General features: G+C 52.8%; 1 protein-coding gene across 1 annotated transcript in view; it reads left to right on the top strand.

Annotated features, from left to right (window-relative positions):
• SND1 (staphylococcal nuclease and tudor domain containing 1) overlaps nucleotides 1-18,134 on the top strand; it is a 156,995-nt gene that overhangs the window by 67,211 nt on the left and 71,650 nt on the right. The window contains exons 14-15 of the mRNA XM_077340608.1: nucleotides 2,743-2,815; nucleotides 15,187-15,328. Of these exons, the coding sequence (XP_077196723.1) occupies nucleotides 2,743-2,815; nucleotides 15,187-15,328 (215 nt within the window). The remainder of the gene's footprint in view (nucleotides 1-2,742; nucleotides 2,816-15,186; nucleotides 15,329-18,134) is intronic.

Here is an 18,134-nt window from a genome sequence, read left to right as displayed (position 1 = left end):
TTAGGAGTGTGGACTTCTAATCTGGAATGCCAGGTTTGATTCTGCGCTCCTCCACATGCATCCAGCTGGGTGACCTTGGGCTCGCCACGGCACTGATAAAACTGTTCTGACCGAGCAGTGATATCAGGGCTCTCTCAGCCTCACCCACCCCACAGGGTGTCTGTTGTGGGGAGAGGAATGGAAAGGCGACTGTAAGCCACTTTGAGCCTCCTTCAGGTAGGGAAAAGCGGCATATAAGAACCAACTCTTCTTCTTCTTCTTCTACGTAGGACACTCACATCCCAATCGCTCATCTACTGTAACCTGCTACCCCCTTGAGCCTTCACAGAATCAGCCTCTCAGTCAGATGGCTATCTAGCCTCTGTTTAAAAATGTCCAAAGATGGCGAACCCACCACCTCCTGAGGAAGCCTGTTCCACTGAGAAACCGCTCTGACTGTCAGGAACTTCTTCCGGATGTTTTGACGGAATTTCTTTTGAATTAATTTCATCCCATTCGTTCTGGTCTGTCCCTCTGGGGCAAGAGAGAACAACTCTGCTCCATCCTCCATATGGCACCCTTTTAAATACTTGAAGATGGTCATCAGATCCCCTGTCAGTCGTCTCCTCTCCAGGCTAAACAGGCCAAGCTCCCCCAACCCTTCTTCATATGTCTTGGTCTCCAAACCCCTCACCATCTTTGTTGCCCTCCTCTGGACACGTTCCAGTTTGTCAACATCCCTCTTCAACTGGGGTGCCCAAAACTGAATGCAGGACTCCAAGTGAGGCCGAACCAGAGCAGAGTAAAGCTGGTACCATCACCTCCCGTGATCTGGGCACAATACTCCATTAGATACAGCCCAAAATCCCATTTGCCGTTTTAGCCACTGAGTCACACTGCTGCCTCATGTTTAATGTTTGGTCTACTAAGACTGCTAGATCCTTGACAAGTCTCCCCCATCCTATATTGGTGTATTTGGTTTTTCATTAAGTTTCCTTGCCTCCTCATCTCAAAAGGAATTCTATGAGGACACGGTCACTTCCCCCTAGGGTCCCCACCACCTTCACCTCATCCACCAACTCTTGCCTGTTGGTCAGTATTAAGTCCAGTATGGCTGAACCGCTTGTGGGTTCATCTACCATTTGATAAATGAAATTGTCAGCCGGACAGGTAAGAAACTTGCATGACTGAGGACGCTTTGCAGAGTTTGTTTCCCAGCACACATCTGGGAAATTGTAGTCACCCATGATGACAAGGTCCTGCCGCTTGGATATTTTCTCAAGCTACTCACAAAGTGTAGCATCCACATCCTCTCGTTGGTCGGGCGGTCGGTAGCAGACACCAACCACCACACTGTTTGTTTTCCCCTCGCTTATTTTCACCCAGATGTTTTCCACTGTAGATATGCTCTCCTTCACTAGAATTTCCTGACAGGTAAGCCCTTTCCTCACATACAGTGCCACTCCTCCACCTCTTCGATCTATTCTGTTTTTTCTGAACAGTTCATATCCATCCACTGTTACATTCCAGTCATGAGAATCATTCCACCAAGTTTCTGTGATGCCTACTAGATCATACCTTTCCATCAGCATGAGAAGATCCAGTTCTTTCTTCTTATTGCCCATGCTTCGGGCGTTAGTATAAAGGCAGTGGTCCCCAACCTGCGGGCCGCGTCCTGGTGCCGGGCCGCGAAGGCCATGGCACCGGGCCGCCGCTCCCTCTCCCCGCCCCCCCGCAGTAAAAAAACTTCCCAGGCCGCAAGCTTGCGGCCCGGGAAGCTTCTTACTGCGGGAGGGCGGGGAGAGGGAATCAGGGCCGCGCCCACGAACGCGCTATTCGCGGCCCAAACTGCGCATGCGCGAAAGTGCCGCGCATGCACGATTTCGGCCGCGCATGACGCATTCGCACATGCGCGATGCGCGGGTGCGGCCCGCGGATGCGAGATGTGCGGGCACAGCCCGCTGCCCTGCCGGTCCGCAGCCTCAGAAAGGTTGGGGACCCACTGTATAAAGGCATCTGAATCCTTTTGGTTCCCTATGAGCTGGCCTTGCCGGTTGGGCTGTCCCCGATCGTTCTCCTTCCTTACACTCCCTATGTTGATCGTCTCCTTCCCCTAGTGGCTTCAGTTTAAAGCTCTCCTGATGAATCTCCCCAGGTTCCTGCCAAACACATTTTTCCCCAGTTTCGATAAGTGCAGTCCATCAGGTGCTAGTAGGCCTTCCTCAAGAAAGCCTATCCCATGGTCCCAGAAACCAAATCTCTCCTGCCGGCACCAACTATGCAGCCACTGATTCACTTCCATTATCTTCCTCTCCCGACGCATTCCTCTTCCCTTGACAGGCAAGATTGAAGAGAATACCACTTGTGCACCCATTTGCTTGAGCTTCCTCCCTAGATCTTGATAGTCTGTTTTAATAGGAGCGATGGTATTCAGGGACATCTCATTCGTACCCACATGGACCATCACAAATGGGTAGCAATCCGTAGATTCACAAATGGGTAGTGATCTGTAGATTTCACAAATGGGTAGCGATCCTTAGATCATTAATAAATATGTTAAAAAGTACCAGGCCGAGCCCCGAGCCCTGAAGTACCCCGCTACTCACCTCCCTCCAGTCTGATGAAGGACCACTGACAACATTCCTTGGTGTTAACAAACTCTTTCCCTCCAGAGTGGGAGTGCCCCGCTGGGCTGGGAGAGGCTGCAGCGAAACTCAGAGGTTTCCCCTCCCCCTCACCAGCCTTTCCCTTGTTTCCCACCAGGGCTATAAAGAATGGCAAAGGATTGCACAGCAAGAAGGAGGTCCCAATCCACCGGGTGGCTGACATCTCTGGGGTAAGCATGACTCTGCTTCAAGCAGAACCCAAACCGTGCTTTGGGGAGGTTCCGTGGGGCAGGGCGCTTGCTGCTTCAGTGATCTGGAGTATTCCGAAAGGGAGAAATGGTCAGGCCTTCCTTGAAAATTCCCCCCACTCTTTCCCACTCTCTGGGTTAAAGCCCTTCCTGGGGCAGAATCTCCCCTCCAGCCTTCCCTGGGGAGGAATTAGTTCGTTTTCACAGCCGTTTTGCCTGGATGGGCCAGCCGACCGAGAGCCTTGATTTCTGGGGGAGAGCGAGAGAACCCCACCCCTCCTTTGAGCCCTGTCCCCTCCCTGACCTTTGGCTTTCTAGGCAGGGAGGGCCCTTTTGTTGTGGCCCTTGCCCCTGTTCCTCTCCCTACCCCAGTGGGAGTGAGGCCGAAATGGGGTACTGGCCTTTGGGGCTGTTTCTCCTTATCCTCCTGGCCAATGCGTGGCTGGAGTGTGGCAGGCCCATGGTCAACAGCAGGGGCCACCGTTGCTGCTGGGAGAGTGGCCCCTCCCCACGAAGGGAGGCTTCCATGTTGCCTCTCGGGTCCCTGGGGCCAGGGCGGGGGGTGCTGCTCCAGTGACCCCATCTGACGCTGCTGGGGTGGAAGGGGAGCAGGTGACTAATTGGGGATCAGTTGCTGGAGACATCTGCTCAGGCCAACCAGCTTGCCCCCTGACAGCAGCAGAGCTGCCCGAGAGGCTGGCCCCTAGCCCCCAGGAAAGCAGGAAGGACTCCAGGCTGGGAGGGTGAGCAGGCCTGGCCTGGCCGGGACACATGGCGGCTGCTTTGGCGGTTCTCACAGAAGGGGCTGCATGCCTTGCGCCCTCCCTCTTTCCTCCAAATCGCGTAACCCTGCTCTGGAGTAATTTATTGCATAACTTAAGGCATATAAGCCCAATCTGCATCTAGGCGCTTTAAACGCTGTACTTTCCATTATGGATTTGTGAAAGTCTCAATCAGAGTGAGAGAAAGTGCGTCAGCACACTCCTGCTCTTCCCCAAAGTCCCTGCATAATTCTGCCTAATTGGCACCTCTGTATAGTTATGATGATTTTATTTTCCTCCGCATTGCCTATGCATGATTTCCTATCTGTCAGAAGGTAATTAACCTCCCTGGGGAGGCTTGGAACAACAGCCCTGCCTGGTGCACCTCAGCATTGGGTGTGCTGACTCCTCTAGGATGCAGTTCAGCAGCCTCCTTTCTCCCCAGGGGACCAGCCGGACAAGAGGCAGCCGGTGCCGCCTGAAGGAGAGCAGGGCAGCCGGGCAGCCCTCAGCTCTCATCCCAGCAGCTCTCCTGCACCGGGAGAAGCCCTGCAAGAGCCAAGGAGTGGGCACTGGGGGGAAGGGGAGGTCATTTTCAGCAGTGGAGCTTGAGCCAGGAGCTTTGGCCAGGGGGAACCAACCCAGGAAGCCTCCTTCTCCTCCTGAAGCATCAGGCCTTTAATGGCTTTGGCCTGTTACCTCCGCTGACTGGTCATAGAATCATGGAGCTGAAAGGGACCTCCAGGGTCAACTAGTCCAACCCTCTGCATAATGCAGGAACTCACAGCTACCTGCCCACCCACAGTGACCCCAATATCATGCCCCAAAGTCTCCAGAATCCAGCCTGGCTGGGAGGGAATTCACCTACCATCCTACAGTGGCTCTCAGCAATTCCCTGGGAATGCAAAGAAGGGCCACAAGAGACAAACCCTGGCCCATCCCTTCCTGCCCACCCACTCTCCATCTTCTGCCTAAGTTCACAGCCTCTGCTTAAAAACTTCCAAAGATGGAACACCCACCACCTCCTGGGGAGGCCTGTTCTACTAAGGAACCACTCTGACTGTCAGGGATTTGGTGCTGCCCTGCCAAGGTGCACCTGCACCTGTACCGCCGGGTGGTTGTGCCGGAGCACAGAGCTTGCCCAAAGTCCAATCCAGGAGGTCAGGAGCTGGGAGAGACAGAGGTCACAGGAATGCGGGGTGGGGAGCGAAGTCAAGCCCAGCAGAAATCAAGACCAGAGCGAGTGGGACAAAGGCAAAACATGAACCAGAATCAGGAACGGAGTTGAAGCCAAGCCAAAAGAGTCAAAGGACCAGAGCAGGGACGTCAGGCAAGCCAGAAATTGAAGAGCCGGAACAGATGTGGCAAACAAGCCAGAGGTTGAAAAGTTGGGAGTAGCAGGAACATTGCCAAAATAGGAGTCTCTGGAGACAGGCTGAGTCACACCTGCATTGACCCCACAAAGGGCCTTGTCTCAAAGGCTCTGCTGAAATAGCCAGAACGGGTGGAGCAGCCCTCAGTCCAAAGAGCTCGGAAGGAATTGCAGCTGGACCTCATCCACTTTGACAGTGAGCCGTCAAGCATGCTGGTCTTCGGACAGCTGTCAAGGTGGATCGCCTTTGCCTGTGCTGCCGCTCTGGAAAATGCCCAGGGCTTGCAGGGGTCTTGGTTTGTGGCCTGCGGTGCTGTTCTCCCAGTGAGCCTTCTTGATTGGTTGCGGCCTTGTCCAGGGGCTTCAGCTAGTGAGGCTGGGTTCCAGCCTGGCTGCTCTCAGGTTGCTCATCCCCTGGTCAGAGACAGCTGGGCCCCCGAGGTCCCTGGGGGATCCTCTGCCTCCAGAGCGGACCTGGTGCTGGACCGGAGGGAGTGGACATGACCAACGCTTTCCTTATTTTTAGCCAAAAATTCTTCTGAATTAATTTCAACCTAACGCTTCTGGTCTTCCCCTCTGGGGCAACAGAAAACAACTCTGTTTCATCCTCCTTGTGACAGCCCTTCCTGCATCTGAAGATGATGATCGTGTCACCTCTTAGTCATCTTCTTTCCAGGCTAAACAGACCAAGATCCCTCAACCTTTCCTCATACAACTGGGTGTTCACACCCCTCACCATCTTTGTGGCCCTCCTCTGGACACTCTCCAGTTTCTCTGCATCTTTCTTCAGATGTGATGCCCAAAACTGAACACAGTATTCCAAGTGAGGCCGAACCGGAGCAGAGTAAAGTGGTAACATCACCTCATGTAATCTGGACACTGTACTTCTTTTAATACAGCCTAAAATCCCATTTGCTACCAAGTCCCACTCATGTGCAGTGTGTGGTTTACTAAGACCCACAGATCCTTTTCACACATACTACTGCCAAGAAAATTCTCACCCATCCTATAGTGATGCATTTGATTGTTCCTGCCTAAATGCAGAACTTTACATTTATCACTATTGAAATTCATTTTAGCCCAGTTTTCCAGCCCAGTTTTCAAGATCATCCTGTATCCTGATTCTGGTCTTCTGCTGTGTTTGCTACCAGTTTAGTGTCACCTGCAAATTTAATAAGTGTCCCCTCTAATCCCCCATCCAAATCATTTATGAATATGTTGAACAACACAGGCCCCAGGACAGATCCGTGGGGAACTCCACTCATCACTCCACTCCAAGAAGATGACGAGCCATTTACAAGCACCCTTTGGATGTGATCTGCCAACTAGTTCTTGATCCACCTAACAGTAATAGGATCCATACCGCATTTTACCAACTTGCCAATAAGAATATAAATTGGAACCTTAACAAATGCCTTACTGAAGTCAAGGTAAACAATGACAGCATTCCCATGATCTAGCAAGGTAGTAACTTCCTCCCCCATCCCCCCAAAAAGATAACATTAGTCTGACATTACTTTTTCTTGAGAAAGCCATGCTGACAGTAATTACAGCCATCCGCTCTAGCTATTTGATGATTTGTTCTAAAATTTTGCCAGCTTTAGATGTCAAGCTGATTCGTCGGTAATTATCCGGATCTTACCAAAACAAATCTTACCCTTTTGAGATGGGGGGCTTGTAGCCGGACGCAGATGTTGGATTTTCATAGGGCAAACTTTAATAAACTCAGAGACATGATGAGTGTCATACCATGGACGAGAATGCTGGAAGGGAAGGGAGCATGTGAAGGGTGGGCGCTACTCAAACAAGAGCTATTGCATGCTCAATCAATGACTATCCCAGAAAGACAAAAACACTGCAGGAGCTCTAAGAAGCCTATTTGGATGAACAGAGAACTTCAAGAGGAACTGAGAAAGAAAATAGAAATGTTCAGGAAATGGAGGGAAGGACAGAGCTCTAAAGAAGAGTTACTAGGCACTGTAGATCAATTATCAGAAAGGCCAAAGCTGAGAGTGAGCTAAGATTGGCCGGGAAGCCCATTGTAACAAGAAAAGATTCTTCAGTTATGTGAGGAGCAAACGTAAAGTAAAGGAGGCAATAGGCCCACTGTTGGGTGCGGATGGACAAACTCTAACGGAAGATGCAGAGAAAGCAGAAAGGCTCAGCGCCTATTTTACATCTGTTTTTTCCCACAGGTCAAAGTGTTTAGGCACATCTAGAGATGGCAGTAGCCAAGGGATAGTGTCTGGGTGGCAGGTTGACATGGACAGAGAGGTTGTCGAGAGGCATTTAGCTGCACTGGACGAGTTCAAATCCCCTGGGCCGGATGAAATGCACCCGAGAGTGCTCAAAGAACTTTCCAGAGAACTTGCACAGCCCTTGTCCATCATCTTCGGGACCTCATTAAGGACTGGAGATGTCCCGGAGGACTCGAAGAGAGCAAACGTTATTCCGATCTTCAAAAAAGGGAGGAAGGATGACCCGGGAAACTACAGACCACTGAGTCTGACCTCTGTTGTGGGTAAGATAATGGAGCAGATATTAAAGTGAGTTATCTGCAAACATCTGGAGGACAATTTGGTGATCCAAGGAAGTCAGCATGGATTTTTCTCCAACAGGTCCTGTCAAACCAACCTGGCTTCCTTTTTTGACCAAGTAACAGGTTTGCTGGATCGGGGAAATTCGGTTGATGTTGTTTACTTGGATTTTAGTAAAGCTTTTGATAAGGTTCCCCATGATGTTCTGATGGATAAATTGAAGGACTGCAATCTGGATTTTCAGATAGTTAGGTGGATAGGGAATTGGTTAGAGAACCGCACTCAAAGAGTTGTTGTCAGTGGTGTTTCATCAGACTGGAGGGAGGTGAGTAGCGGGGTACCTCAGGGCTCGGTCCGGTACTTTTTAACATATTTATTAATGATCTAGATGAGGGGATGGACTACCCATCAAGTTTGCAGATGACAGCAAATTGGGAGGACTGGCAAATACTCCAGAAGATAGAGACAGAGTTCAATGAGATCTGAACACAATGGAAAAATGGGCAAATGAGAACAAGATGCAATTTAATAAAGATAAGTGTAAAGTTCTGCATCTGGGTCAGAAAAATGAAAAGCATACCTACTGGATGGGGGATACACTTCTAGGTAACACTGTGTGTGTGAACGAGACCTTGGGGTACTTGTGGACTGTAAACTAAACACGAGCAGGCAGTGTGATGCAGCGGTAAAAAAGGCGAATGCCATTTTGGGCTGTATCAACAGGGGCATCACATCAAAATCACAAGATGTCAGTCCCATTGTATACGGCACTGGTCAGACCACACCTGGAGTACTGTGTGCAATTATGGAGGCCTCAGTTCAAGAAGGATGCGGATAAAATTGAAAGGGTACAGAGGAGAACGACGGGGATGATCTGGGGCCAAGGGACGAGGAGGAGCCGCGGCCCGGTACTGACTGACCACGGAAGATCTGGACCCTATGAAGATAGGTTGAGGGACTTGGTAATGTTTAGCCTGGAGAAAAGGAGGTTGAGAGGAGACATGATAGCCCTCTTTAAGTATTTGAAAGCTTGTCACTTGGAGGAGGTCAGGATGTTGTTTCTGTTGGCTGCAGAGGAGAGGACACGCAGTAATTGGTTTAAACTACAAGTACAATGATATAGGCTAGATATCAGGAAAAAATTATTCACAGTCAGAGTAGTTCAGCAGTGGAATAGGCTGCCTAAGGAGGTGGTGAGCTCCCCCTCATTGGCAGTCTTTAAGAAAAGGTTGGTTACACACTTTTCTTGGATGCTTTAGGACAGTGGTCCCCAACCCCCGGTCTGGGGACCGGTACCGGTTCGTGGATCAGTCAGTTCCGGGCAGTGGCTCCTCCTCATCCTCCTCCCTGGCTGCTGCTTTGGGGGCTGCCCTGCCAGTCTGCTGCCGGCTCATCTTTAGTGCTCTCCAACGGCTGCCATTGATGGGGCTCCCCCTCGGCGTGGTACTGTGCAGCTGCTGCTGGCAGCACCCGCCAGTGGGGGGTGGGAAATGAGGGGTGCTGGCGGAAAACAAGTGGAGCAGGGGCTCAGGTGGCGGCGACATCCCTCGGCAAAAGACTACCCCTCTTGGGTCTCAGTAAAATTGTCAAGCATTGACCGGTCCCCAGTGATAAAAAGGTTGGGGACCACTGCTTTAGGATGCTTAGGGCTGATCCTGCATTGAGAAGGGGGTTGGACTAGATGGCCTGGGTGGCCCCTTCCAACTCTATGGTTCTGTGATTCTGATTCTGTGAAATCATACCCAAAGGGAACTTGTTAATGGTTCAGCATCCTCTTGGAGAAGAGTGACAAGTGGAGTTCCCTAGGGATCTGTCCTGGGGCCTGTGTTGTTCAACATATTTATAAATGATTTGGATGAGGTATTAGAGGGGGTACTTATTACATTTGCAGATGGTACTAAACTGGGAGGGGTTGCAACCGCCACCGAAGACGGAATCACAATACAAGATGATCTTGATAGGCTGGAGAAATGAACGTTATCTGGGCCGCAGATGGAAATCAGTGCAGCTGCCTTAGCACAGGCTGGATCCTCCAAGGTGTCCCAGTGAGGACCCTAGCAGCTGCATTTTGTACCAGCTGCAGTTTTCGAGTCAGGAGCAAGGGCAGGCCCGCATAGACTGAGTTACAGAAGTCTATTCTGGAGGTGACTATCACATGGATCACAGTGGCCAGGTACTCAGAAGACAGATTGGTCGCTAGTAGCCTAGCCCGGAGAAGGTGGAAAAACGCCTGGCAGGTTCCTTTCTTGACCTGTGCCTCCATAGTTAGCGAGGCATCCAAGGTCACACCCACGTTTCTGGCTTGGGACGTGGTGGTCAGTTGCGTCCTGGGCAGGACAGGAAAGCGCACTTCCTGATATGCCCCCTTCCTTCACAACCATAGGACCTTCATCTTGGAGGGGATGAGTTTCAGGACACTCTGCTTGAGCCATTCAGCCACGGTTTCCAAATATCTCGCAAATGGTTCCGAGGGGGAGTTTGGGCGGCCATCCATGAGGATGTAGAGCTGAGTGTCATCTGCATGCTGATGACAACCCAGTCCAAAACTCTGGATCAGCTGGGCCAGAGCGCATGAAGATGTTGAAAAGAGTGGGGGAGTGCACTGCCCCCTGAGGAACTCCACAAGGAATCTGGCAGGGGCACGACAGCTCATTCCCTAGTGCAACCCTCTGGGTCCGGTTTGGAGGAAGGTTTTGGACTTAACCTTTAAGGCTTTACGCGGCTTGGGTCCAACCTATCTGCGGGACTGCTTATTTGCTTGTGCCCCCCGCAGGGCTTTCCACTCTGCGAGTATGAATTTACTGGTTGTCCCAGGCTCCCGGGATATACACCTGGCCCCAACCTGGTGGAATGAGCTCCTGGAAGTGCTAAGGGCCCTGTTGTTGTTAGCAAGACAGAGCTCTTCTGCCAGGCGTATGGTTGAGGCCAGAGCGGTCTCCGGTGTTGCCTTCTTAGGATCTCTAGGTTAAGGGCCGCTATGTTCATCGCTCCCAGGTAGAAAGAGAGTCTGACCCATGCTGAAAGGGGAATGGGTTGATATTCCGCCATCTTGTTATGCTGTGTTATTATTCTATTCTATTATGTTTTATGGGCTATTTTAGGGAATTTTATTGTATTTTCCTGATCTCATAAACCACCGCGAGACATTTGAGACATTTTATTTTTAAAAATTTAAATAACCAGCAAAGAACTGTACCGGCAAGATGGTGGGCCAATAACTCGTGGTTGACCATGTCAAAGGTGGCCAACAGGTTATGAGAATGGCCGATCCGCCCCAATCCAGCTGATGCTGGAGATCGTCCACCAGGGTCACCAGTGACATCTCCACCCCATGGCCAGGACAGAAGCTAGACTGATATGGATTGAGGGCCGAAGTTTCATCCAAGAATGCCAGGAGCTGGTTTGTAGCGGCCCTCTCAACTACCTTACCCAGAAACACCAAATGCGATACCAGGCGGTAGCTGGCGGGGGCCCTGGGAATCCAGCGAAGATTTTTTAAGGAGAGGGCAAATCTCTGCACCCTTCAGCAGCTCAGGGAACTCCCCGGATGACAGGGAGAGATTAATGATATCCCTGAGCTGACCTCTAGACCGCTGGCTGCCCCCTTTGAGCAGCCAAGACTGCAGGGATTAAGGAGGCAAGTGGTAACCCTCACCACCCTCAGCAGCTTGTCCACTTCGGGAGTGAGAACTGCCTGTAGCCATCAAATGTCACCTCCAAAGGCGGCCAACAGGCCTCCAGTTCCCTTTCTGTATCACCCGTGGCAAGGTCACGGTGGCGGAGCGACAAGACTTTATCCACAGCTCGCTAATGCCTCACAGCCGAGATCCAATTTATTAACATTTTGGCGCCCCTCCTTGAGTGCGGTAAGAGAAAAAACTACCCTAAAAACTTGGGCCAGTGTCTCCACAGTGTCTGTTTGGCATTTTGTCAGGCTCTGAAATATTCTTCTACTTTGGCCAACCCCACAAGTGATGTCAGCAGGCCATGCTTCCTTGGCACACACCCTACCCATAAGTGATGTGTCACTTTCTTTTATATTCTCTCTCTCTCTCTCACACACACACAAACACACACACATGGAGATCCAGGCTGTGTTCGCAGACCTACGCATGGGCCCTTGTTCTCACGCACCCACCCCTAAGCCCCAAAGGGACAAGATCCACACCCCCCCCCTTCCAGGCTAGTTTTGGAGGAGGCAGGTCAACCTGCCCAAATAAGGACAACACCCCAGGTAAATTTTAACATCTTTTAAAAAATACGTTTAAAAATTACCCCCCCACACACACATACACACACACACATGCTACTGGAGTAACCCTTCTGGACCTGTTGGGTATAACCCTGGTTGGGAAATCCTGGCTGAGGGTAGCACATTGTTTATGATTCTTTGTGCTGCTCGCCTGCCCAAGTCGCGTCCTCTTGAGAATCCTTTGGCAACTGGACAGCAGAGCTCAGGAAGCCTGCTCTTCCCCTCCCTGCTCGCCCTCCGGGCAGGACTCATCAGGCCACTCCAGCATTGAAACAACATTTAAAATAACACATGAGGATGAAAAGAACTAGTCAGTTGCATTTTTTGTTTGGTGGTACACTTAGAAACTAGTGCTTCTTCTGTAGGATGCTAAAATGTAAATAGGTTCATAACAAAGTAAAGAACGTAAAAAACAAAGCAATAAAACACATACATGGACAAACACGCAGAATAGCCCAGTGAGTGCGGAGGGCTGAGAAGGGCCCCTGGGAATGCGCCCAGCAAAAGAGGCTTCAGCCGCTGGTGGGAAACAAGCCTACAAGGGTCAGACGGAGCTTCGTGGAGAGGGTGCCACGACTGAGAAAGCCCTCTCCAGGGTTGCTGCCTGCCTAGTCACCAGTGGTGGGGCCCCCCAAGACCGTGTGAGTTGGGAGTCTTGGCCCCTAGCCATAGAGGGCTCCAGAAGTCCAGTCCAGCCACCCACCCACCCACATTTCAATTTGCTCTCCTAATGAGCTTGCAGGAGATTACAACAACAAAATAATAAAATACAATAAAACCCCATAAAATCCTTCTTTATAGCCAAGCCTTCTGCCATTGGAAGTGAGGTGCCATATCTGACAACACCGTGGGGGATCCTCAAAATATCAGGACCCCACCTTACCCTCAAATGTTCGCCTGGCGGAAGAACTCTGTCCTGCAGGCCCTGCGGAAAGCTGACAATTCAGACAGGGCCTTTAGCTCTTCTGGGAGATCATTCCACCAGGTTGGGACCAGGGCTGAAAAGGCCCTGGCCTGGGTCGAGGCCAGGTGTATGCCCCGAGGGCCCGGGACAGCCAGTAAATTCATACCCCCAGAGCGAAGAGCCCTGCAGGGGGCATAAGCAACCAAGCGGTCCCACCGGTAAGGGGGACCCAGACTGCATATAGCCTTAAAGGTCAGTACCAAAAGCTTGACCTTGACTTGGTAACAGACTGGTAACCAGTGTAGATGTCGAAGCACCGGCTGAATATGGGCCCTCCATAGTGTCAGAAGGAGGACCCTGGCAGCCACAAATGGTTCATCTACCATTTGATAAATGAAATTGTCAGCCAGACAGGTAAGAAACTTGCATGACTGAGGACGCTTCGCAGAGTTAGTTTCCCAGCACACATCTGGGAAATTGAAGTCACCCATGATGACAAGGTCCTGCCGTTTGGATATTTTCTCAAGCTGCTCACAAAGTGCAGCATCCACATCCTCTCGTTGGTCAGGCGGTCGGTAGCAGACACCAACCACCACACTGTTTGTTTTCCCTTCGCTTATTTTCACCGAGATGCTTTCCACTGTAGATATGCTCTCCTTCACTAGAATTTCCTGACAGGTAAGCCCTTTCCTCACATACAGTGCCACTCCTCCACCTCTTCGATCTATTCTGTTTTTTCTGAACAGTTCATATCCATCCACTGTTACATTCCAGTCATGAGAATCATTCCACCAAATTTCTGTGATGCCTACTAGATCATACCTTTCCGTCAGCATGAGAAGTTCCAGCTCTTCCTTCTTATTGCCCATGCTTCGGGCGTTTGTATAAAAGCATCTGAATCTTTTTACTTTTGGTTCTCTATGATCTGGCCTTGCCGGTTGGGCTGCCCCCGATCGTTCTCCTTCCTTACACTCCCTATGTTGATCGTCTTCTTTCCCTAGTGGCTTTAGTTTAAAGCTCTCCTGATGAATCTCAGGCATCTGAATCCTTTGACTTTTGGTTCCCTATGAGCTGGCCTCTACATGGCAGCCTTTTAAGTACTTGAAGAAGACTGCTGTCCGGGCTACTTTGGTGACCTGAGCCTCCATAGAGAGGGAGGCATCGAAGGTCACTCCCAATTTCCTGGCAACCAGTGCAGGGGTTTATTGAACCCCTTCCAGGCATGGGAGACGGGCTTCCTGATCCTGCCCTCTTCTGCCCAGCCACAGGACCTCTGTCTTGGAGGGGCTGAGTTTCAGGCGACTGCCTGAGCCATCCAGCCACTAATTCCAAACAGCTGGCAAATGTATCTGGGGAGGGGTGGGGGGAATCCGGCCAGCCGGCCCCAGGCAGGGAATTCCATGCAGACAACCCAGGGGTGGCCTCCCCAGCACTGTGGGCTGGTTGCAGCAGCAGTGGCCCATTGTGACCCTGAGGCTGCCTCGGTATAGGATGGCTGGCCACCAACCACTGGCCGAGGGTGGCCGCCTCACTCTCGGCTCTGCTGCTCTGCTCAGGTAGCGCCTCGATGTCCCGGAGCCAGGCCTTCCTTTGGCAATGGGAGGGACGGAGCATTGGCCGTGGCCAGTTGGCTTCCTCTTTGTGGTACATTTTTCTAAATTAAGCTAGGAGCAGAATAAAAAGCCACCTGGCCGCCTTTTTCATTTCAGGAGCTGCCATGGGGCTCCCCCCCCCCCGCCTCCCCAGTTAAATAAATCAGCCACTGGCAACGTGCACCATCTTTGTTCCTGGAAAAAAATAGACTGCAGAGCTTTGGGCGGCGGTTCAAAAGAAGTCAATGGGCGAGCAATCAGAGCCCGCCTGTGAGCGCATGCCTCTGGAATCCGCCTTCCGGCCGGCCCGCTAAGGAGGAATCCTCCGGGGATGGGGATGGGGATGGGGGGGGGGAGCTGTCCTCCCTGAAGGAGGAAGTGGATATCCCCCCCCCCCCCCCCAAGTCTCCTGCCTTGGAAGCTGCCCTGCTCTGCCATACATCCTTCCCCAGCCCCTGTCCCTCCCCCCCACTTTGGTGACACTTTGGCTCACGTGTTGCTACTGATTCAGGCTTCGGTAGAACATGCAGTTTAGTGCAGAGAGTTCCATGTGCTGGGAAGGGGGCCCTTCTCCTCCCCCTCCCCCCAGCCCTTTGGCTTGGTCAGGTCAAGCAGAGTGGAGGGGGGGCGAGTCCCTGGAGTCTCACTGCTGCTCCCCTTGGGTTCTCTGCATGGGAGGGTCCTTCTTTGCAGGGGCCTGGGAAGGTGGTCTGCTCCTAGCCTTCTGCCGGGAGGGTGCTGCTGTGACCTGGGCTCCCCTGGAGGGGGGAGGGGGGCAATGGAAGGCAGCTCCCCGGCAAACAGCGCTCTGTTTTCCTCGCCCCAGTGTGCCTGCTGGCCCCCATGGAGGTGCTGCCCTTGGGGCTGGTTCTCCACCTGTGGCCCCGCCTTGCCCCCTGACTGAGGCTGTCTTTCTCCCGTCCCCCTCCCCGCAGGACACCCAGAAGGCCAAGCAGTTCCTGCCCTTCCTGCAGCGGGCCGGCCGCTCGGAGGCCGTGGTGGAGTACGTCTTCAGCGGCTCCCGCCTCAAGCTGTACTTGCCGAAGGAGACCTGCCTCATCACCTTCCTGCTTGCGGGTGAGTGGGGGGGAGGAGCTGGGGGGTCGGGCTCGGGAGGGGGCGGCTCTGTCTTCTTCCAGCAGGGCCGGGGGCAGACGTTGCTGCCTCGCCTTTTGGCGAGGGAATGTGGGTGCGCATGAATCCAGCATGGCAGAGCCTCTCCCCCTCCCCCTCAGGCAATGGGAGGTGGACCCGACCTGTCTCCTGGCCAAGCATGTCTCCCAAGCATCTCAGCCTGAGTTCCTCTGTTGTGCTGCTTGCCCCGCTGTCCAGACTGGCCCGTCCACTTAGCTTGCCCCCCCCCCCCGCCGGAGGGCAGCAGAATCGCGCAGTTGACTTGGGGTGAGTTGGACTTTAGAGTCTCACCCCCTCATCCTAATGAGTGCCATTTGAGGGGGGGGGGTCTGAGGAAAGCCCCCCACCAATCTTCTCTGGCTTGATCCGCCCACTGAGTCTCCTCTGCCAGAAATGGGGCTCCCCTCCCACCTTCCACCATATGCTCAGAAGGACTTCCTGCCATGCCCTCCTGAACACATGGCTTGTTTGTTTCTTTTCCCCTTGGCTCAGTCCTAAAGTAGGACTGAGGGGCCCTCCAGCCTGCATGCAGCAGCCTGTTCCATGTCAGGGGACAGGCGGGCTGGGAGGCTGGTGAGGGCTTTACAACTGCCCCTGGGCCTGGCATGGCCCTTCCCTCCAGCAAAGGACTTCCACAGAGTTCACATATTTATAAATGATCCGGATGAGGGATTAGAGGGGATACTAATTAAATTTGCAGACGATACTAAACTGGGAGGGGTAGCAAACACAACTGAAGACAGCAACAGAATACAGGATGATCTTGATAGGCTCGAGAAGTGGGCTAAACTGAATAAAATGAAGTTCAATAGGGACAAATGTAAAGTTCTGCATTTAGGTAGGGAAAACCAAATACACCAATATAAGATGGGGGAATCTTGTCTTGGCAGTAGAATGTGCAAAAAGGATCTAGGAGTCTTAGTAGACCATACATTGAACAGGAGTCAGCCGCGTGACTCAGTGGCTAAAAAGGCAAATGGGATTTTGGGCTGTATCAAACGGAGCATTGTCTCCAGATCACGGGAGGTGATGGTACCGCTTTACTCCGCTCTGGTTCAGCCTCACTTGGAGTCCTGTGTTCAGTTTTGGGCACCCCAGTTGAAGAGAGATGTTGACAAACTAGAACGTGTCCAGAGGAGGGCAACAAAGATGGTGAGGGGTTTGGAGACCAAGACGAAAGGTTGGGGGAGCTTGATCTGTTTAGCCTAGAGAGGAGGCGACTGAGAAGGGATCTGATGACCATCTTCAAGTATTTAAAAGGCTGCCATGTAGAGCAGTGGTCCCCAACCTTTTTATCACTGGGGACCGGTCAACGCTTGACAATTTTACTGAGGCCCGGCGGGGTAGTCTTTTGCCGAGGAACGTTGCCGCTGCTGCCTGAGCCCCTGCTCCACTTGCTTTCCCACCAGCTCCCCTTACTTTCCACCGCCCGCTGGGTGTCGCTGCCAGCAACAGCTGCACAGTGCCACGGCGAGGGGGAGCCTCAGCCATGGCAGTCGCTGGAGAGCACCAAAGGTGAGCTGGCAGCAGAGTGGCAGCGCAGCCCCTGAGGCAGCAGCCGGGGGGGGGGGAGGACGAGGAGGAGCTGCAGCCCGGTAGTGACTGATCTACGGACCGGCATCGGTCCCCAGACCGGGGGTTGGGGACCACTGATGTAGAGGATGGAGCAGAGTTGTTCTCTCTTGCCCTGGAGTGATGGACCAGGTCCAATGGGATGAAATTAATTCAAAAGAATCTTTTGGCTAAACATCTGGAAGAAGTTCCTGACAGTTCAAGCGATTTCTCAGGGAAACAGGCTTCCTCGGGAGGTGGTGGGTTCTCCATCTTTGGAGATTTTCAAACAGTGGCTGGAGAGCCATCTGACGGAGAGGCTGATTCTGGGAAGGTTCAATGGGGTGGCAGGTGACAGGGGATGAGTGATAGGGATGTGAGTGTCCTGCATAGTGCAGGGGGTTGGACTAGATGACCTAGGAGGGCCCTTCCAACTCTGTGATCTGTGATTCTAGAGCAGTTCCTTCTGTCTCTTGGGCCCCCTGGCAGAAAGAAGCCGGTGCTTGAATCTCAGAGCATCTGGCAGCTTTCTCCTTTTCCCTTGCCTCCCCCCCCCCCCCCCGTGCGCACTTGCTGCTGAAATGTATTTCTTCCCGGTGCCCCTCCTAGAGCAGGGAGCTGCCCCCCACTGCCTGAGTGGGTTACCAAGGGCATGGCTGCAGGAGGGGCGAGGCATGGACTCTCCTCTGAAGACGGGGGGCTTGGCTCCGTGGTGGCCGAGTGGGCCTGTGGGGGCCTCTGCCCAGTGGGAGGCCGGACAGCCGAGGGCTGCCCATTTGTGGGGGGGGCTTGAATGGGGTGCTGCCTGGGGTGCCGACACAGCCTTGCTTTGCTTGGGAGCTGCAGATGATGCGTGGGGGTGCCTTCCCCCTACCCCACCCCACCCCTTCCCTGCCCCAGCCTGTCCTTGGGTTCTTGGCTCCCTTGGCTTCCTTCCCGTTGCTATGGCAACCCCAGTGGCAGAAAGGATGACCCTGAATATCGATTGGTCTCCATCGTTGTGGGGAATTCAGTAGACAGGAAGGTGGCCTTGTGTTCGGCTCCTCCCCCTCCCAAAACCTCCTGCCACCTGTGAGGATGGGGGGCGGAGGTGTGACGCCCCCCTCCCCGATCCCCAGGCAGGGCCTTCTGGTGTGGGCCACACGTCTTCACGAGGGACCGGCTGTCCTCCAGCCACCGTGCTGGACTCAAACCTCTG

This window comes from Paroedura picta, chromosome 5 (genome assembly GCF_049243985.1).
Source record: "Paroedura picta isolate Pp20150507F chromosome 5, Ppicta_v3.0, whole genome shotgun sequence".
NCBI classification, from domain to species: domain Eukaryota; kingdom Metazoa; phylum Chordata; class Lepidosauria; order Squamata; family Gekkonidae; genus Paroedura; species Paroedura picta.
This window is presented reverse-complemented; position numbering and strand designations above follow the sequence as displayed.